Here is a 22430-nt window from a genome sequence, read left to right as displayed (position 1 = left end):
AACACCCAGAGATCCATGTCAACCCCCACTAACACCCAGAGATCCATGTCAACCCCCACTAATTCCCCTTCCCCCCTATGTGACTCTTGTCAGGGGAGCTGCTAGGCTGAGATTGATTATTTCATTAGCTCATTATTGTGAATGGCAACAAAACAAACAGAGAGAGCAGTACAGAGTAGCAGCCTGGAGACTACTGGAGACTGGAGTGGAGAAACTGTTGATCCTGTATGGTATACTGGGGAGCAGCAGCCTGGAGACTACTGGAGACTGGAGTGGAGAAAACTGTTGATCCTGTATGGTATACTGGGGAGCAGCAGCCTGGAGACTACTGGAGACTGGAGTGGAGAAACTGTTGATCCTGTATGGTATACTGGGGAGCAGCATCCTGGAGACTACTGGAGGCTGGAGTGGAGAAACTGTTGATCCTGTATGGTATACTGGGGAGCAGCATCCTGGAGACTACTGGAGACTGGAGTGGAGAAACTGTTGATCCTGTATGGTATACTGGGGAGCAGCAGCCTGGAGACTACTGGAGACTGGAGTGGAGAAACTGTTGATCCTGTATGGTATACTGGGGAGCAGCAGCCTGGAGACTACTGGAGACTGGAGTGGAGAAACTGTTGATCCTGTATGGTATACTGGGGAGCAGCATCCTGGAGACTACTGGAGGCTGGAGTGGAGAAACTGTTGATCCTGTATGGTATACTGGGGAGCAGCATCCTGGAGACTACTGGAGACTGGAGTGGAGAAACTGTTGATCCTGTATGGTATACTGGGGAGCAGCATCCTGGAGACTACTGGAGACTGGAGTGGAGAAACTGTTGATCCGGTATGGTATACTGGGGAGCAGCATCCTGGAGACTACTGGAGACTGGAGTGGAGAAACTGTTGATCCGGTATGGTATACTGGGGAGCAGCATCCTGGAGACTACTGGAGACTGGAGTGGAGAAACTGTTGATCCTGTATGGTATACTAGGGAGCAGCAGTAGAGGTCCAGGAAAAGGTCCAGTCCAGGCAGAGGTCCAGGCTGAGGTCCAGTCCAGGCTGAGGTCCAGTCCAGGCTGAGGTCCAGGCAGAGGCCCAGTCCGGGCTGAGGTCCGGGCTGAGGTCCAGGCAGAGGTCCAGGCAGAGGTCCAGGCAGAGGTCCAGGCTGAGGTCCAGGCAGAGGTCCAGGCAGAGGTCCAGGCAGAGGTCCAGTCCAGGCTGAGGTCCGGGCAGAGGCCCAGGCTGAGGTCCAGGCTGAGGTCCAGGCAGAGGTCCAGGCAGAGGTCCAGTCCAGGCTGAGGTCCAGGCTGAGGTCCAGGCAGAGGTCCAGTCCAGGCTGAGGCCCAGGCAGAGGCCCAGGCAGAGGCCCAGGCAGAGGTCCAGTCCAGGCTGAGGCCCAGTCAGAGGTCCAGCCTGAGGTCCAGCCTGAGGTCCAGGTTGAGGTCCAGGTTGAGGTCCAGGCAGTATGGTATGTTGTCATATCTTACAGTATATCATGTTATATCATATTAATGACTGTGCCATGTCTAGCCAGAGGCAGACTCTCAACCTGCTGTGGATGTTTCAATAGACAGACAGACAGACAGACAGACAGACAGACAGACAGACAGACGCAGTGTCCTAGATGGCCTCCTATTCCCTACTACCTTTTGACCAAGGCCCATGGAGAGGAAGTCTACAAGGCAGCATAAACCGCTAGGATTTGTTTCTAACACGGCAGACCTTTTAACTGGTAGGTCAGATCCCAGAGCCTAATTAAAGCCAGAGATAATTACTAATATCTGACTGAATGGCACCACACTGCACTACATCATCACTGGACAGCACTTATGTCTGGAGAGAGAGGAGAGGAGAGGAGAGAGAGTGAGAGAGAGGGGGGAGAGGGTGGGAGAGAGAGAGGAGGGAGAGAGAGCAAGGGGGGTGGGGGAGAGAAAGAGGGGGAAGAGAGAGAGGGGAGGAGAGACAGTGAGAGAGGGGGGGAGAGGGTGGGTGAGAGAGGGGGGGAGAGAGCAAGGGGGTGGGGGAGAGAGGGAGAGAAAGAGGGGGAAGAGAGAGAGAGAGAGGGGAGGAGAGAGAGTGAGAGAGAGGGGGGAGAGGGTGGGTGAGAGAGGGGGGGGGCTGGAAGAAATAATGGCATAGTTTCAGCTTGGTGCCAATGAGGAGAGAAAAAGAGGGAGTATGAGAGGAGAGGAGAACAGAGGAGGGTTTGATTCTGACTAGACTGGTTAGCTCTGAGTTACAAGCACAGCACCCCCCCCCCCCCCCCCCCCCCCCCCCCCCCCCCCCCCCCCCCCCCCCCCCCCCCCCCGCATTGGATGACACAGCAAACTAGGAATGACAATTATTGCAACAAATAATTACTGGACGTATCCAAGTATATATTAATCTGTTCTAGACTGGATGTAAAATAGTGGCCAAAACTGACAACATTGCACAGCTCTGTTGAAAATACAACTGCGTCCTAGGTGCAAATGGATCGGACCCTTTTTTTAAAAAGTTTCTCCTAAAATGATATGCCCAAATCTAACTGCCTGTAGCTCAGGACCTGAAGCAAGGATATGCATATTCTTGATACCATTTGAAAGGAAACACTTAGACGTTTGTGGAAATGTGAAATGAATGTAGGAGAATATAACACATTAGATCTGGTAAAAGATAATACAAAGAAAAAAAACATGCGTTTTCTATTAAAAAAAATGTTGTTCATTCCTCTTTGAAATGCAAGAGAAAGGCCATTTTAACTTAGGAGTCTAGGCGCAATTTTGATTTTGGCCACTAGATGGCAGCAATGTATGTGCAAAGATTTAGACTGATCCAATGAACAATTGTATTACTGTACAAAATGTTGTATCAAGTTTGCCCAAACGTCCCTAATTGTCCAATTGACACATTTTCAACTACATAACTGTGCACTCTCCTCAAACAATAGCATGATCATTTGTCCCTGTAGTAGCTACAATAAATTGGACAGTGCAGTTAGATTAACAAGAATTTAAGCTATCTGCCCATATAAAACATGTCTATGTCCTGGGAAATGTTCTTGTTACTTACAACCTCATGCTAATCATATTAGCGCACGTTAGCTCAACAGTCCCGCGGGGCGGGGCGGGGTCACCACCCCCGTAGAGGTTAAATAACTTTTTCTTTCAGATGAGCTTTGGCACTTAGACGAACTAAGATAGATGAATGTCTTGGATTAAATCAGGCATATCAAAACATCAGACTTGAAATGTGTTCCAGAATAATTTCTATCAATCATGATTTTTGTTATGTCCTCATTGCTCTCTCTCCCTAATCTGACAGTTTCAGTCAGTAGTGGCCAACAAGTCTGTCAACTATTATACAGTGAGTGAAGGCAAGCATTGTGAGGAGTAGGTGCAGCTGCTGTTAGTGCTATGGCCTTAACTTGAAGTATCCTATTTCCTTAAATACCACAGTCACAAAATACCCTGTGCAGCTACAGTATCAATGTAATCTACTCCAAATGGACCCATGGATTTCCTAAAGTGTAGCGACCTGATACACCTCTCACAAAACTGTTCAGTCTGCTCAGTCCAAACCTCATCCACCCCACCCAGAAATGTTTCAGGCCCCAGCCTCTCCTCAGCCTACCCCAGTCTCTCCTCAGCCTACCCCAGACTACCCCAGTCTCTCCTCAGCATACCCCAGTCTCTCCTCAGCCTACCCCAGTCTCTTCTCAGCCTACCCCAGCCTCTCCTCAGCCTACCCCAGCCTCTCCTCAGCCTACCCCAGTCTCTACTCAGCCTACCCCAGTCTCTCCTCAGCATACCCCAGTCTCTCCTCAGCCTACCCCAGTCTCTTCTCAGCCTACCCCAGCCTCTCCTCAGCCTACCCCAGTCTCTACTCAGCCTACCCCAGTCTCTCCTCAGCCTACCCCAGTCTCTCCTCAGCCTACCCCAGCCTCTCCTCAGCCTACCCCAGTCTCTCCTCAGCCTACCCCAGCCTACCCCAGTCTCTCCTCAGCCTACCCCAGCCTACCCCAGTCTCTCCTCAGCCTACCCCAGCCTCTCCTCAGCCTACCCCAGTCTCTCCTCAGCCTACCCCAGCCTCTCCTCAGCCTACCCAAGTCTCTCCTCAGCCTACCCCAGCCTCTCCTCAGCCTTCCTCAGCCTCTCCTCAGTCTACCCCAGTCTCTCCTCAGCCTATCCCAATGTCTCCTCAGCCTCTCCTCAGCCTACCCCAATGTCTCCTCAGCCTATCCCAATGTCTCCTCAGTCTCTCCTCATCCTACCCCAATGTCTCCTCAGCCTACCCCAATGTCTCCTCAGCCTACCCCAGTCTCTCCTCAGCCTACCCCAGTCTCTCCTCAGTCTACCCCAGCCTCTCCTCAGCCTACCCCAGCCTCTCCTCAGCCTACCCCAGTCTCTCCTCAGCCTACCCCAGCCTCTCCTCAGCCTACCCCAGTCTCTCCTCAGCCTACCCCAGTCTCTCCTCAGCCTACCCCAGCCTCTCCTCAGCCTACCCCAGCCTCTCCTCAGCCTACCCCAGTCTCTCCTCAGCCTACCCAGTCTCTCCTCAGCCTACCCCAGCCTACCCCAGTCTCTCCTCAGCCTACCCCAGCCTACCCCAGTCTCTCCTCAGCCTACCCCAGTCTCTCCTCAGCCTACCCCAGCCTACCCCAGTCTCTCCTCAGCCTACCCCAGTCTCTCCTCAGCCTACCCCAGCCTACCCCAGTCTCTCCTCAGCCTACCCCAGTCTCTCCTCAGCCTACCCCAGTCTCTCCTCAGCCTACCCCAGTCTCTCCTCAACCTACCCCAGCCTCTCCTCACCCAACCCCAGCCCCTCTAAAGGACTGTGGTCACTCCCTCTTCCTCTCTCTCCCTCCCTTAGTTTCTCTTTCTCTCTTTCTCTCTCTCTCTCTCTTTTATTGCCCTCCCTTGATGTTGAACAGGATGTCTCTATGGAGACAGGGATAAACAGATGATAACAAATGCTCAGCAGCCTTTAAAGCTCATTTGAGTGTATGGGTTGGCGTTTGAGGTGAGGCAAGGAGAGGCAGTGCAGGACAGAGACAGAGGCAGAAGGGACTTGACATTAGCAAGAGGTAAGAGCTGCTGCAGTTTAGTGTTGCTTTCTAGCTCTGGGAGATCTGGGGGCTCTGAAAGATCTGGGGGCTCTGGGAGATCTGAAAGATCTGGGGGCTCTGGGAGATCTGGGGGCTCTGGGAGATCTGGGGGGCTCTGGGAGATCTGGGGGGCTCTGGGAGATCTGGGGGCTCTGGGAGATCTGGGGGCTCTGGGAGATCTGGGGGCTCTGGGAGATCTGGGGGGCTCTGGGAGATCTGGGGGCTCTGGGAGATCTGGGGGCTCTGGGAGATCTGGGGGCTCTGGGAGATCTGGGGGCTCTGGGAGATCCGGGGGGATCTGGGAGATCCGGGGGGCTCTGGGAGATCTGGGGGCTCTGGGAGATCTGGGGGCTCTGGGAGATCTGGGGGCTCTGGGAGATCTGGGGGCTCTGGGAGATCTGGGGGCTCTGGGAGATCTGGGGGGCTCTGGGAGATCTGGGGGGCTCTGGGAGATCTGGGGGCTCTGGGAGATCTGGGGGCTCTGGGAGATCTGGGGGCTCTGCTACTGCTACTGCTGGGTAACTGGGTAACTGTACTGTAGGCTGTAGATTACCTCTCTCTGAGTGTGTGTGTGTGTGTGTGTGTGTGTGTAACATTAACACTGTTTCATCAACAGAGCTGGGTTTTTTTTACTGCTCAACAATGCTGTTCCTGTTACAATCCTTCTTCATCTGTGACTTAGCGATCTGAGAAGAGGCTTGTTGTGTTGCTATGATACTATGTTATGTTCCTATGGCATTGCTTTGGTGTGACACATTTAATATTGACATAACAAATAGAGAAGCGATTGATATCATTAAAATATCAAACATCGTTTCATTTCTGGCCTGCTGATTTTGTATTTGTAATGTATTAGTGCTGGGTTTTTTGGGGGTGGGATGGATTGTAACTGTAATTGAGGTGATTCTAGGTTTGTACACTGGTTCCTGAATGGTTAGTGAATACTTGTGTCTGGCTGTGTGAATAACAACACACCCGTGTGTGTATATTAGTCACGGCTACCCTCTCTCCTAGCATAATATACACCAGGTAATATTACCTCACTGTTCTTTCCTCTCTGGGCAAATATTTCAGTCAAGAGTTGAGGGAAAAGATCTTGACGATATACTGTAAGTTTAGAAAAAAGAAGAAAAAAAAGGTTGCCGTTTATAGAAACAGATTAGAGAATTATACTTTGGACAATTTTGCTCAAGTCAAGCGAACCCCATTTAGAACATTCCCAGTAATATGCTGTGGATAAAATGTTCAGTTAAATACAATTATTATCTGCGTCATAATCAGAATATTTTGCTATCCAAATCAAATTAAATTTTGTCACATGCGCCGAATAATACAACTGGTGTAGACCTTACAGTGAAATGCTTACTTACGAGAACTTAACCAACAACGCAGAGTTTTAAAAAGTAAGTAAGAAAAATGTGGTAAAATAACAATAACGAGGCTATATACAGGGGGGTACCGGTACAGAGTCAATGTGGAGGCTATATACAGGGTGTTACGGTACAGAGTCAATGTGGAGGCTATATACAGGGTGTTACGGTACAGAGTCAATGTGGAGGCTATATACAGGGTGTTACGGTACAGAGTCAATGTGGAGGCTATATACAGGGGGTACCGGTACAGAGTCAATGTGGAGGCTATATACAGGGTGTTACGGTACAGAGTCAATGTGGAGGCTATATACAGGGTGTTACGGTACAGAGTCAATGTGGAGGCTATATACAGGGGGGTACCGGTACAGAGTCAATGTGGAGGCTATATACAGGGGTACCGGTACAGAGTCAATGTGGAGGCTATATACAGGGGGGTACTGGTACACAGTCAATGTGGAGGCTATATACAGGGGGTACCGGTACAGACTCAATGTGGAGGCTATATACAGGGTGTTACGGTACAGAGTCAATGTGGAGGCTATATACAGGGTGTTACGGTACAGAGTCAATGTGGAGGCTATATACAGGGTGTTACGGTACAGAGTCAATGTGGAGGCTATATACAGGGGGTACCGGTACAGAGTCAATGTGGAGGCTATATACAGGGGGTACCGGTACAGAGTCAATGTGGAGGCTATATACAGGGTGTTACGGTACAGAGTCAATGTGGAGGCTATATACAGGGGGGTACTGGTACAGAGTCAATGTGGAGGCTATATACAGGGGGTACCGGTACAGAGTCAATGTGGAGGCTATATACAGGGTGTTACGGTACAGAGTCAATGTGGAGGCTATATACAGGTGGTACCGGTACAGAGTCAATGTGGAGGCTATATACAGGTGGTACCGGTACAGAGTCAATGTGGAGGCTATATACAGGGTGTACCGGTACAGAGTCAATGTGGAGGCTATATACAGGTGGTACCGGTACAGAGTCAATGTGGAGGCTATATACAGGGTGTTACGGTACAGAGTCAATGTGGAGGCTATATACAGGTGGTACCGGTACAGAGTCAATGTGGAGGCTATATACGGGGGGTACCGGTACAGAGTCAATGTGGAGGCTATATACAGGGGGTACCGGTACAGAGTCAATGTGGAGGTTATATACAGGGTGTTACGGTACAGAATCAATGTGGAGGCTATATACAGGGGGGTACTGGTACAGAGTCAATGTGGAGGCTATATACAGGGGGGTACCGGTACAGAGTCAATGTGGAGGCTATATACAGGGTGTTACGGTACAGAGTCAATGTGGAGGCTATATACAGGGGGTACCGGTACAGAGTCAATGTGGAGGCTATATACAGGGGGTACTGGTACAGAGTCAATGTGGAGGCTATATACAGGGGGTACCGGTACTGAGTCAATGTCCAGGGGTACGTGGTAGAGGTAATTGAGGTAATATGTACATGTAGGTAGGGGTCAAGTACAGAGATACTTTCTCATACTCTACACACTGTACAATATAAGATATCAATGACAACAACAAATTGATAAGCTAACAGAAGATAAAGCACTGTGAACAGAGATACAGTATCACCTATCGGGAGATGATCTATGATACAGCATGTAGATTTGTGTGTATGTCTGCGTGTGGGTGTCTGCGTGTGTGTGTGCGTGTGGGTGTCTGCGTGTGTGTGCGTGCGTGCGTGTGTGTGTGTGTGTGTGTGTGTGTGTGTGTGTGTGTGTGTGACCAGACTGCACCACAGATATAGATGTAAACTTGCTATGACATGTACTGTACACTGAAAGTATGTGGACACCCCTTCAAATTAGTGGATTCGGCTATTTCAGCCGCACCCGTTGCTGACAGGTGTATAAAATCAAGCACACAGCCCATGCAGTCTCCATAGACAAGTCAGTTCATCAAGTTTCTGCCCTGCTAGAGCTGCCCCGCTCCGCACTGTAAGTGCTGTTATTGTGAAGTGGAAATGTCTAGGAGCAACAACGGCTCAGCCGCGAAGTGGTAGGCCACAGAAGCTCACAGAACGGGATCGGCGAGTGCTGAAGTGCATAGCGCAGTTACAACACTCACGACCGAGTTCCAAACTGCCTCTGGAAGCAAACGTCAGCACAATAACTGTTCATCGGGAACCTCATGAAATGGGTTTTCACAAGCCTAAGATTACCATGCGCAACGCCAAGCGTCGGCTGGAGGGGTGTAAAGCTCACTGCCATTGGACTCTGGAGCAGTGGAAACGCATTCTCTGTAGTGATGAATCATGCTTCACCATCTGGCAGTCCGACGGACTAATCTGGGTTTGGAAGATGCCAGGAGAACGCTACCTGCCCCTCTGCATAGTGCCAACTGTAAAGTTTGGTGGAGGAGGAATAATGGTCTGGTTCTGTTTTTCATGGTTCAGGCCCCTTAGTTCCAGTGAGGGTAAATCTTAACCCTACAGCATAAAATGACATTCTAGACCATTCTGTGCTTCCAACTTTGTGGCAACAGTTTGGTGAAGGCCCTTTCCTGTTTCAGCATGACAATGCCCCCGTGCACAAAGCGAGGTCCATACAGAAGTGGTTTGTCGAGATTGGTGTGGAAGAACTTGACTGGCCTGCACAGAGCCCTGATCTCAACCCCGTTGAACACCTTTGGGATGATTTTTGGAACTCCGACTGTGAGGCAGGCCTAATCGCCCAACATCAGTATCCGACCTCACTAATTCTCTTGTAGCTGAATGGAAGAAAGTCCCCTCAGCAATGTTCCAACATCTAGTGGAAAGACTTCCCAGATGAGTGGAGGACTGTTATAGCAGCAAAGAGGGGATCAACTCCATATTAATGCCCATGATTTTGGAATGAGGTGATTGACGAGCAGATGTCCACACACTTTTGGTCATGTATTGTATGTACAACACTACCATGTACTTTACATTAGTAGCAGAGAAATACTGCCATTTCAGTGCATTACCATGTACTTTACATTAGTAGCAGAGAAATACTGCCATTTCAGATCATTACCATGTACTTTACATTAGTAGCAGAGAAATACTGCCATTTCAGTTCATTACCATGTGGATGGAATGAAGAGTCTAGAGAGTTTACAGAACCATGCAGCTAATTCAGTTCATCATAGAATTGTTTATTTAATTAACCTTTATTTAACTAGGAAAGTCAGTTAAGAATACATTCTTATCTTCAATGACGGCCTACCAGGGAACAGTGGGTTAACTGCCTTGTTCTGGGGCAGAACGACAGATTTTTTTACCTTGTCAGCTCAGGGATTCGATCCAGCAACCAATACTGGCCCAACACTCTAACCACTAGGCTACCTGCTGGTTACTGGCCCAACGCTCTAACCACTAGGCTACCTGCTGGTTACTGGCCCAACGCTCTAACCACTAGACTACCTGCTGGTTACTGGCCCAACGCTCTAACCACTAGGCTACCTGCTGGTAACTGGCCCAACGCTCTAACCACTAGGCTACCTGCTGGTTACTGGCCCAACGCTCTAACCACTAGGCTACCTGCTGGTTACTGGCCCAACGCTCTAACCACTAGACTACCTGCTGGTTACTGGCCCAACGCTCTAACCACTAGGCTACCTGCTGGTTACTGGCCCAACGCTCTAACCACTAGACTACCTGCTGGTTACTGGCCCAACGCTCTAACCACTAGGCTACCTGCTGGTTACTGGCCCAACACTCTAACCACTAGACTACCTGCTGGTTACTGGCCCAACGCTCTAACCACTAGGCTACCTGCTGGTTACTGGCCCAACGCTCTAACCACTAGACTACCTGCTGGTTACTGGCCCAGCGCTCTAACCACTAGACTACCTGCTGGTTACTGGCCCAATGCTCTAACCACTAGGTTACCTGCTGGTTACTGGCCCAACGCTCTAACCACTAGGCTACCTGCTGGTTACTGGCCCAACGCTCTAACCACTAGGCTACCTGCTGGTTACTGGCCCAACGCTCTAACCACTAGACTACCTGCTGGTTACTGGCCCAGCACTCTAACCACTAGACTACCTGCTGGTTACTGGCCCAATGCTCTAACCACTAGGTTACCTGCTGGTTACTGGCCCAACGCTCTAACCACTAGGCTACCTGCTGGTTACTGGCCCAACGCTCTAACCACTAGGCTACCTGCTGGTTACTGGCCCAACGCTCTAACCACTAGGCTACCTAATGGTTACTGGCCCAACGCTCTAACCACTAGGCTACCTGCTGGTTACTGGCCCAACGCTCTAACCACTAGGCTCTAACCACTAGGTTACCTGCCGCCCCAATTGAATGGGATTTGAATGAAATGGCAAATTCACCACCTAAAACCTTGTGATGCATTGCAGCCTACAGTACCTGGAGTGATGCAGTCCTTGTGTCTCTAGTGCTCCATAGGGACTGAGTCTAACCGATCAGCTGGTTCTTCACCATGGAGAGGTTCTCTAAATGGTAGGATCACTGGGAACTTGTCCTCTGTGCTAGACGGAAGAGCAAGGGTGGAATCTGGGTTCTACGTCCCAACTGGTTCCCTATTACCTTTATAGTGCACAAATTTTTGACCAGGAGCCTATGGTAGTGCACTATACAGAACAGGGAATAATAGGGTGCCATTTGGGACATACCATCTCTCTCTCTCTCAATATGCTCTTTCTACTCTCTGGCTGTAGGATGCAATGCTCTGTCTGTCTGTCTGTCTGTCTGTCTGTCTGTCTGTCTGTCTGTCTGTCTGTCCCTGGACTGTGCTTCACCCCACCCCCCCCCCACACAGCACCTCCTACACAAGAACAGTTCATTACACACACTATTATTATTGCTAGGCAGCGCAAACTAAGAGTCATGTCTGCAATATCTCTCTCTCTAACTCTCTCTCTCACACACACACACACACACACACACACACACACACACACACACACACACACACACACACACACACACACACACACACACACACACACACACACACACACACACACACACACACACACACACACACACACACACACACACACACACACACACACACACACACACACACACACACACACACACACACACACACGTCGGTAGGTAGCCTAGCGGTTAAGACCGTTGGGCAAGTAACCGAAAGGTCACTGGTTCAAATCCCTAAGCCGACTAGGTGAATAAATCGGTCAATGTGCCCATAAGCAAGGCACTTAACTCTAATTGCTCCTGTAAATCCCTCTGGATTACAGCCGTCTGGTAAAGCACAGGTACTTTACATGAAGCCTTATTCCCGACATGTTTTATTAGGAAATTACACTGCACTTTACCATCCTACTTGCTTGCTATCCTTTGCTAGCTTGATCCTGTAGTTTGTAATATGTGATTTGATCTCTATGTTTTGTGATTGCTGCTAAACGAACGGCCTCATTGAGGAAGTTTTCTAGAGTGGAAGCAGCTGGTATAGAGAGAAGCTGACTTCTATCCAAGCCCACCCACTGTTTCAGCAACACCTCCTCTTCTAGTCCCTGCTGACTGGCTGTTCCACAGACAAGACTCTGTTCACTCTAAATCACATCTACTATGAAATATCAACTTCACTAGTCCCATAACAACTGACAGAGCACTACAGAGAACTACATAACTACAGAGAACTACAGAGCACTATAGAACACTACAGAGCACTACATAACTACAGAGCACTACATAACTACAGAGCACTACATAACTACAGAGCACTACAGAGCACTACATAACTACAGAGCACTACAGAGAACTATAGAGCACTATAGAGCACTACAAAACACTATAGAGCACTACAGAGCACTATAGAGCACTACAGAGCACTACAGAACACTACATAACTACAGAGAACTATAAAGCACTATAGCACACTACAGAGAACTATAAAGCACTATAGAACACTACAGAGAACTATAGAGCACTATAGAGCACTACAGAGCACTACATAACTACAGAGAATTATAAATAACTATAGTGCACTACAGAGCACTATAGAGCACTACAGAGCACTACAGAGCACTACATAACTAAAGAGAACTATAGAGCACTACAGAGCACTACAGAGAACTACAGAGCACTACAGAGCACTACATAACTACAGAGCACTATAGAGCACTACAAAGCACTACAGAGAACTATAGAGCACTACAGAGAACTATAAAGCACTACAGAGAACTACAGAGCACTACAGAGAACTATAGAGCACTACAGAGAACTATAGAGCACTATAGAGCACTATAGAGCACTACATAACTACAGAGCACTACAGAGAACTATAGAGAACTATAGAGCATTACATAACTACAGAGAACTATAAAGCACTACAGAGAACTACATAGCCCTACAGGGAACTATAGAGCACTACAGAGAACTATAGAGCACTATAGAGCACTATAGAGCACTACATAACTACAGAGCACTACAGAGAACTATAGAGAGCTATAGAGCACTATAGAGCACTATAGAGCACTATAGAGCACTATAGAGAACTATAGCGCACTACAGAGCACTATAGAACACTACATAACTACAGGGCACTACAGAGCACTATAGAGCACTACAGAGCACAATAGAGCACTACAGAGAACTACAGAACACTACAGAGCACTACATAACTACAGAGCACTACAGAGAACTACAGAGGACTACAGAGGACTACAGAGCACTACAGAGCACTACAGAGAACTATAGAGCACTACAGAGCACTACATAACTACAGAGAACTATAAAGAACTACAAAGCACTACAGAGAACTACAGAGAACTATAGAACACTACAGAGCACTACAGAGCACTACAGAGCACTACAGAGAACTACAGAGCACTACAGAGCACTACAGAGCACTACAGAGCACTACAGAGCCATGACTGGTGTTTTCATTACTCAATGTCATAACAACTACAGTACTACTGCTGCTACAGCTGCTTTCTACCACAGCTATAAGTTATTACACACCCACATCCCACCCACCCACCCACCCCCACATCCCACCCACCCACACCCATCCAAGACCCACCCACCCACACGTTGCAGCAACAACCAAACTATTATCTACTACAATGTTGTAGCAACATCCAAAAGGACTCTCTATGTGATGTGGAATGAGAAGGCATGAGGGGACAGTAACCATGACTACCTGTGTGTTAGGGACTGCATCAGTACTGTGTAATCTCCAGCATGAGGTCATGTCTCACACCCCCAATGGCTACGTCCCAGTACGCTTTACTGGTCTCTGTCCCTCTCCTTCCTCTTTACTGGTCTCTGTTCCTTTCCTTCCTGGTCTCTGTTCCTTTCCTTCCTGGTCTCTGTTCCTCTCCTTCCTGGTCTCTGTTCCTCTCCTTCCTCTTTCTGTCTTCCTAGATAGGTTTCTATCATACACAACCCATTGTAATCTGGTAAAGAGAAAATACCAGGAAACTATTGGGTCAGATTCAGGTTGTGGAACTGGGATCTCTCCTGTACTGTAGAGAGAGAGAGAGAGAGAGATAGCGAGAACTGTCCTTCTGTCCCCAGAGAGAGAGAGAGATAGCGAAAACTGTCCTTCTGTCCCCAGAGAAAGTGAGAGAGAGAGAGAACTGTCCTTCTGTCCCCAGAGAGAGAGAGAGAGAGAACTGTCCTTCTGTCCTGAGAGAGATAGAGAGAGCTGTCCTTCTGTCCCACAGAGAGATAGAGATAGAGAGCTGTCCTTCTGTCCTCAGAGAGAGAGACAGAGAGAGAGATAGAGAGCTGTCCTTCTGTCCTCAGAGAGAGACAGAGAAAGAGATAGAGAGAGCTGTCCTTCTGTCCTAAGAGAGAGACAGAGAGAGAGATAGAGAGCTGTCCTTCTGTCCCCAGAGAGAGAGAGAGAGAGAGAAACTGTCCTTCTGTCCCCAGAAAGAGAGATAGAGAGAGCTGTCCTTCTGTCCCCAGAGAGAGAGGAGGCCTCCCATCATCCTATTGGGCCCCAGTAAGGCTGTGGACATGGGATCTGCCTTAAATAGAACGTTGTGGGAAAACAACCCGTGGTTACCTTGGTTATTAACGTTAGCCACGGCTAGCTAGCTAGCAGAACACGGGTTCTTATTCATTAGCTGTGTTTAAGATGTGAACCATCAAGACTGGAGTTCTAGGACTGTGAAGAGCTGCAGATGGGTTCTGGAAACACATGATGTTCTCTCCTGGGTGGGTTCTGTTAGACACATGATGTTCTCTCCTCTCCTTGACCTCTCCTCCAGTCCCTTCTCTCCTCCTCCTTCTCCTCCTCTTCCCTCCTCTCCTCTCTTCTCTCCTCCTCTCCTCTCTTCTCTCCTCCTTCTCCTCTTCCCTCCTCTCCTCTCTTCTCTCCTCCTCCTCTCCTCTCTTCTCTCCTCCTTCTCCTCCTCCTCTTCCCTCCTCTCTCCTCTCCGCTCTTCTCCTCCTCCTCTCTCCTCTCCTCGCTTCTCTGCCTCCTTCTCCTCCTCCTCTTCCTCACTCCTCTCCTATCCTGCTCTCTTTAAAAAAAAAAAGGAATCGTTTCAACAGATTGTGTGAACCCAGATCCCTGAAGGGAAGGACTGAGAGGTCAAGTCGAGTCGTGTTAGAGGAGATGTGATATTCATGTTAAAGTCCCGAGGGTCATCTGGAGCAGAGACAGACGTTATTAGTAGGTACAAAACTAACACAACAAATCAGTCAAGTTAACTTTGACACGTTCTTTAGTCGTTGACAAGGTATCTACCATGGGATCAAGTATACATGTCATATGCCATTCAAAGAAATACTACACTATGGAACATCCATTATAGAAAGTCTTAAGCTGTTAGAAAACTCATACTAACCCCACTAACCGTAATATTTGTGAGGTGAATTGAGTATATAGTATGCTCATTGGTCATAGTATGTTAGTTAGTAGTTAGTATGCCAAAAGTTCCCGGATGTCGTACTAAATTCGCCAAAATACGAAGTATACATGCAGTGTACACTATATCCGTGCTTTTAGGACCCATAATGTAATTCTTCAGAAAATGTGTGTGGCTTCACTACGTTTTCAGATTTGAGAAAATGGGGGGGGGGAAATATACAGTCTGGGGAAAGCGGATACAAATTCATTGCTTCAACTAATTATGACAAATGTTTTTTTTATTTTATTTGAGCAATGTAATAAAGTAATAACTTTTCAAATAAGTTTTGTTACACACTATGTTGGCTGACAACGTATTATCTACGCTTGTCACGTCCTGACCAGTATAAGGGGTTATTTGTTATTGTAGTTTGGTCAGGACGTGGCAGGGGGTATTTGTTTAGAGTGTTTCGGGGTTTGTTGGGCTATGTTCTTATGTAAGAGGGGTGTTTGTTTTATGTGTTTCGGGGTTGTGGTTAATGTTCTATGTTAGTATATTTCTATGTTCGTTCTAGTCTTTCTATTTTCTATGTTTAGTTAATGGGGTTGACCTTCAATTGGAAGCAGCTGCTCCTTGTTGCTTCTAATTGAAGGTCCTATTTAAGAGGGGTGTTTTTCTATGGGGTTTTGTGGGTAGTTGTTCCTTGTTTAGTGTTTGTTGCACCTGACAGGACTGTTTCGTTTTGTTATTTTTTTTGTATACGTATTTATTTGTTTCTCCTTCTTCAAAATAAAAAGAAGATGAGTATACATATTCCCGCTGCGTTTTCGTCAAATCCTTACGACAACCGTGACAACGCTGTCCTTAAGAACTGCATAGAGTTACAGCAGTATGTTAGCTAGTTACCTAACGTTAGTTGGCGACTAATACATCTAACTAGCCAGGCAGTATATTAACGATCTGCTATCTAATTACCCAACGTTTATTGACTTGATTATTCACATCATTCTTAGTTAAGTGGTATAGTCGTTGTGAGTTTCAATAAGCTTTGACCGGTGTCAGTAAACGTTGGCGCAAAAAAAAAAAAAAAGATAAATGAAATTGTTGCCAGGAACAGAGTTCCAGTCACCAAGTGTCAGGATAATATGGAAACAGCCTGACCAGCTCTGCTAGGGAGAGAGAGTATAATGGTCACCGTGAGCTGTCTGGAAGCAGCTAGCCAGGCCATTCACAACTACAACCACCAGTGTGACCGATATCAAGACGTGCGGTGGGAGACGTCCATCATTTCAGACTACATTTTTATCCTGCAAGATTACTGTTTTCCACTATCAATAAAAGGTGTCAAATTTAATATATATATATATATATATATATATATATACACATATATATATATTTTTTAAGTAGCTAGCCAACGTTAGCCAGTTAGCTTGGGTGCTTGACTGCCGTTGAACGCTCGGATCAACCCTACTCCTCGACCAGAGCGTCCAGATATATATATGTATAGCTCTGAACGCTCCGAGATATACGAACTGACAATCTGACAACGGGAAGGCCCGGAATGAAGTACTCTGGCACTCCATTAATTAATTTACGAACACACCCTGACATCGTAAAACGTCTAGCTGGTGATTTTGTTATGCTAACTAGCTAGCAAGACGTTGCATAGCAACAGCATCAACTTCCGGTGGACGGGAGAAGCTCTAGGATTGTTTTTGTTTTTAAAGTACTTTCAACTGGAACGATAGTCTTCGTTTACAGTATACTAAAATGAACTAATAGTATATAGTATTTTACTCATTAAGTATGTAGTATACAGTATACTAAAATGAACTAATAGTATATAGTATATACTCATTAAGTATGTAGTATACAGTATTCTAAAATGAACTAATAGTATATAGTATATACTCATTAAGTATGTAGTATACAGTATACTAAAATGAACGAATAGTAAATAGTATATACTCATTAAGTATGTAGTATACAGTATACTAAAATGAACTAATAGTATATAGTATATACTCATTAAGTATGTAGTATACAGTATACTAAAATGAACTAATAGTATATAGTATATACTCATTAAGTATGTAGTATACAGTATGTTAGTATGGGTATTCAAACACAGCTTGAGTCTTGTCCTGTTTTGTAATTAGGCAGCTTTAAATGCACCTGCTTCTTTTTTTAATTTTTTATAAACATGCTTTAGTGTCAGACAAAAGTGCTTACATATTTATATTGACTAAGACCCATGTTGTCTTATTTAGTAGATATTCTTCAAGATGGCAGCGAGCACGGACCTGGAACAGCTGATGAGCTCTTTTAAGAAGTTTGCGATCCACGGAGACACCAAGGCTACAGGGAAGGAGATGAACGGGAAGAACTGGGCTAAACTGTGTAAGGACTGCAAGATCATCGACGGGAAGAATGTCACCGGCACTGACGTGGATATCGTCTTCACTAAAGTCAAGTGAGTTTCAACAACAACCAACTACAACATAATAACAATCTAATACATTATTATTATTATTATTTATGGGCCAATTTCAAACATCACTGGCCACTAGATTATCCCCAAATGATCTCTCTTAAATCATGGGCGAGTTTGTTTTGTATGGCCCAGTGCCCCGGGTTTGGCGGAGTTTGCGCATTTTTAGACCATTCCATTGGTCCTTAAGGGTAATCTCCACCCACCCGGGGGCACTGGGCCATATTAAAATGAACTTGTTCATGGTTTAAGAGAGATCAGCTGGCGATAATATAGTGGCCAATGTTAGTTGCAATTGGCCCATTATTATTACATAATACTTATACTAGTACTGATAATACCTGAGTAAATCCACTTCAGAACAGTGTTGTGGAACGACTGTTGTTTTCTGACAGTTAAAGAGTTTAAATCCACTTCAGAACAGTGTTGTGGAACGACTGTTGTTTTCTGACAGTTAAAGAGTTTAAATCCACTTCAGAACAGTGTTGTGGAACGACTGTTGTTTTCTGACAGTTAAAGAGTTTAAATCCATTTCAGAACAGTGTTGTGGAACGACTGTTGTTTTCTGCTGTTGCAGAGCAAAGACGTCCCGGGTGATCACCTACGAGGAATTCCAGAGAGCCCTGGAGGAGCTGGCCCCTAAGAGGTTTAAAGGTCAGAGCAAAGAGGAGGCCCTAACGTCTGTCTACAAGCTGATAGAGGGCAAGGAGCCCACCAACGTAGGAGTCACGGTACAACAGATACACTACTGCTACTACTACTACTACTACTACTACTACTACACTACAGATATACTGCTCTCTGTCTACAAGCTGATTGAGAGTAATGAGCCCACCAATGTAGGAGTCACGGTATGATAGATATACTACTACTACTACTACTACTACTACTAATATACTACTATTACTACTACTACTACTACTACTATACTACTACTACTACTACTACTACTACTACTACAAATACACTACTACTACTACTACTAATATACTACTACAAATACACTACTACTACTACACTACTACTACTACTACTACTACTACTACTACAAATACACTACTACTACTACACTACTACTACTACTACTACTACTAATATACTACTACAAATACACTACTACTACTACACTACTACTATTACTAATATACTACTACAAATACACTACTACTACTACACTACTACTACCACTAATATACTACTACAAATACACTACTACCACTAATATACTACTACAAATACACTACTACTACTACTACTAATATACTACTACTACTACTAATAATAATAATAATAATATACTACTACACTACTACTACTACTACTACTATACTACTACTACACTACTACTACTACAAATACACTACTACTACTACTTCTATACGACTACAACTAATCAACTTTCATTATTGACATGTTAGCAGGCTAAATAAACACTGTCTTGTTCTGGAACACATCTTCAAGTGTGTGGTGAGATTATGTACATAAATGAATATGGGGTAAGGCCTGGCAAAGTAGTCTACTGTCACTTGAGGGTAGATAGCACAGTTGTGGAGGAGGAAAGTAACAGTACGGTGTGTTTATCACACAATTCTGAAGTCAAGGAGGTTGTTTAGACGTGCCTGAGTTAATGTACTCAGCTCTCCTATCCAAACCGTCTCAGTGCTCTGGCTCGCTCTGAACCAACTCACTTTCATGACATCATAGCCATTATAAGAGACTGGCTTCATCGGTGAGGTGTGTGTGTGTGTGTCTGTGTGTGTGTGTGTGTCTGTGTGTGTGTGTGTGTGTCTGTCTCCAACACCATTATCTGTTAACACTGGCTGGCTGTTCTCATGCTGTGAATTGAACCTGAGTTCAACCTCTTTATCTAAGAGCGATTGTTGGTTTTTGACTTAAGAAATTAATATTGAGTTAAAGTAATCCCTTTTTAGGGAGCGGTTCTACCTATCCATCTCCAGCTGTTTCCTCCTGTGTACAACATTCAGATTCTAGGGACCTTTAGACCTGTTGTAATCCCAATGATGGAGGGCAGCGGGAACGTCCTCAGTTTGTCAAGAGAACCTACAGTAGCAGTTTACCATTAAAACAGAACTGTATTGGTTTAACACACCAACATGACAACATGGTTTCTGTTACTGTCCGCCCCCCCCCCCGTCTCCCCCTCCCCCACAGAAAATGGCGAAGACAGCCGCAGTGGACAGACTGACGGACACCACCAAGTACACAGGCTCCCACAAAGAGCGCTTTGACGAGAGCGGGAAGGGGAGGGGTAAAGGCGGGCGGGAGGAGCTGGTGGAGAAAACGGGGTACGTTGGCTCCTACAAGAACGCCGGAACCTACGAGGAGAAAACCAAGGCTAAGTAGCCCACCGGGCCAGGCGTGGTGGTCAACAGGCTAAGTAGCCCACCGGGCCAGGCATGGTGGTCAACAGGCCCAGTAGACCACCGGGTTAGGGCCAGGCGTGGTGGTCAACAGGCCCAGTAGACCACCGGGTTAGGGCCAGGCGTGGTGGTCAACAGGCCCAGTAGCCCACCGGGCCAGGCGGGGTGGTCAACAGGCCCAGTAGCCCACCGGGCCAGGCGGGGTGGTCAACAGGCCCAGTAGCCCACCGGGCCAGGCGTGGTGGTCAACAGGCCCAGTAGCCCACCGGGCCAGGCGTGGTGGTCAACAGGCCCAGTAGACCACCGGGTTAGGGCCAGGCGTGGTGGTCAACAGGACCAGTAGCCCACCGGGCCAGGCGAGGTGGTCAACAGTCCCACAACATGGGATGTATCCGAAATTACATCCTACTCTATATAGTCCACTACTTTGACCAGAGCACTATGGGTCCTGCTATAAAGTTGTGCACTATATAGAGAATATCCCCTAGCCCCCCCTCCCCCCCTACAGTCGGGACCAAACCCTGAACCCCGAACTCTGACCCCTAACCACAGGCTTAACCCCAGGCCCTGTCGACAGAGGCTGTTCCTCTCTTATCTTTGATATGTTCTGAGGGTGTGTGTGTGTGTGTGTGTTGTAATTGGGGATGATAAGAGAGCATGCTTTTTACTCTGAGGATGTTGTAATAGTTAGAGAGCTTGTGTGAGGTGATGTCCTTAAACAGAGATACATGAACGATGTGTGTTTACAGATGACTAGATCAGAATGCTCTGTTCACTGTCACACCTGGCCTGCCCTGAGACTGTACATAGACCTGTGATATAGCATACCTTTCTTTACCTTGCTTTGTTTTTAACATGTTGAGTTGGACTGTGACAGACTGATGCAAGAGTTGCTCTGGAATTTTTTTTACGAAACATCCACCGTAAAGTAAAAACGTCAGCGTCAAGATCGTGATTAGACAAAAAAAAACCATACTGGTAAAATAATCTGACATTGTACCACGTTCCATAGGCTTCAAACCATGGACGTCCTCTTTGATTTGAATTCAGTTCACTTTCTTACAGTATATTTCATCTTTCTTACAGTATATTTCATCTTTCTTACAGTATAAAACATCTCTCAAGCTCATAGTTTCAGGGTTTCGCCTTTAAGACTTGTTTTCGAACTAGCTAGCTTTTTATTCTGAGACTGTTTCTTTAACGCTCGTTGCTTTCAAAACGTTTCAATTTATTTTTCTCTCTTTTTTGGTTGTTTTGATTTGTTTGTTTGTTTTAGTGTTGTAGAAACTGGACAACGGCTGCATTGAAGGAGAAACTGTTGTATAAAAAGTGGTAATAAAGTGTTTCTCTATAGTTTGTGGTTTCTTTTATTCTGATTCTGAGTGGTATTTAACAAACGTCATTACTCAGTGAGCGAATCATCATTTACCAAACCAGGAAGTGTCCAATGTCATGTGCCTTTAGCCACAGGCTTTCTCATGTCTAGAAAAAGATTGTATTCTCCTAATAAACAGGTAACTAGTCTGTGTTACATTGTGTTCTAATAAACAGGTAACTAGTCTGTGTTACATTATGTTCTAATAAACAGGTAACTAGCCTGTGTTACATTGTGTTCTAATAAACAGGTAACTAGTCTGTGTTACATTGTATTCTCCTAATAAACAGGTAACTAGTCTGTGTTACATTGTGTTCTCCAAATAAACAGGTAACTAGCCTGTGTTACATTGTGTTCTAATAAACAGGTAACTAGTCTGTGTTACATTGTATTCTCCTAATAAACAGGTAACTAGTCTGTGTTACATTGTATTCTCCTAATAAACAGGTAACTAGCCTGTGTTACATTGTGTTCTCCTAATAAACAGGTAACTAGCCTGTGTTACATTGTGTTCTAATAAACAGGTAACTAGTCTGTGTTACATTGTATTCTCCTAATAAACAGGTAACTAGCCTGTGTTACATTGTGTCCTAATAAACAGGTAACTAGCCTGTGTTACATTGTATTCTCCTAATAAACAGGTAACTAGTCTGTGTTACATTGTATTCTCCGAATAAACAGGTTACTAGTCTGTGTTACATTGTGTTGTCCTAATAAACAGGTAACTAGCCTGTGTTACATTGTATTCTCCTAATAAACAGGTAACTAGTCTGTGTTACATTGTGTTCTCCTAATAAACAGGTAACTAGCCTCTGTTACATTGTGTCTAATAAACAGGTAACTAGTCTGTGTTACATTGTATTCTCCTAATAAACAGGTAACTAGTCTGTGTTACATTGTATTCTAATAAACAGGTAACTAGTCTGTATTATATA

The 22430-nt window shown here is 46.0% G+C and overlaps 1 protein-coding gene across 3 annotated transcripts; it reads left to right on the top strand.

The window, feature by feature from the left end:
* The first annotated feature begins 4927 nt into the window (after positions 1-4927).
* tppp3 (tubulin polymerization-promoting protein family member 3) lies at positions 4928-21473 on the top strand. Of its 3 annotated transcripts, none has more exons than XM_029768323.1 (4): positions 4928-5051; positions 17522-17721; positions 18317-18470; positions 19912-21473. In XM_029768323.1, exons 2-4 carry the CDS (start codon positions 17534-17536, stop codon positions 20101-20103), a joined length of 534 nt encoding a protein of 177 aa, XP_029624183.1. In that variant the 5' UTR covers positions 4928-5051; positions 17522-17533; the 3' UTR covers positions 20104-21473. The 3 variants fall into 3 exon arrangements, with proteins under 3 accessions (XP_029624183.1, XP_029624182.1, XP_029624184.1); XM_029768322.1 differs by having other exon boundaries at positions 4932-5051; positions 17519-17721; XM_029768324.1 differs by lacking the exon at positions 4928-5051 and adding an exon at positions 14910-15067 and having other exon boundaries at positions 17519-17721.
* The last annotated feature ends 957 nt before the right edge of the window (positions 21474-22430 follow it).

The sequence above is a fragment of the Salmo trutta genome, chromosome 12, assembly GCF_901001165.1.
Source record: "Salmo trutta chromosome 12, fSalTru1.1, whole genome shotgun sequence".
In the NCBI taxonomy this organism is placed as follows: Eukaryota; Metazoa; Chordata; class Actinopteri; order Salmoniformes; family Salmonidae; genus Salmo; species Salmo trutta.
This window is presented reverse-complemented; position numbering and strand designations above follow the sequence as displayed.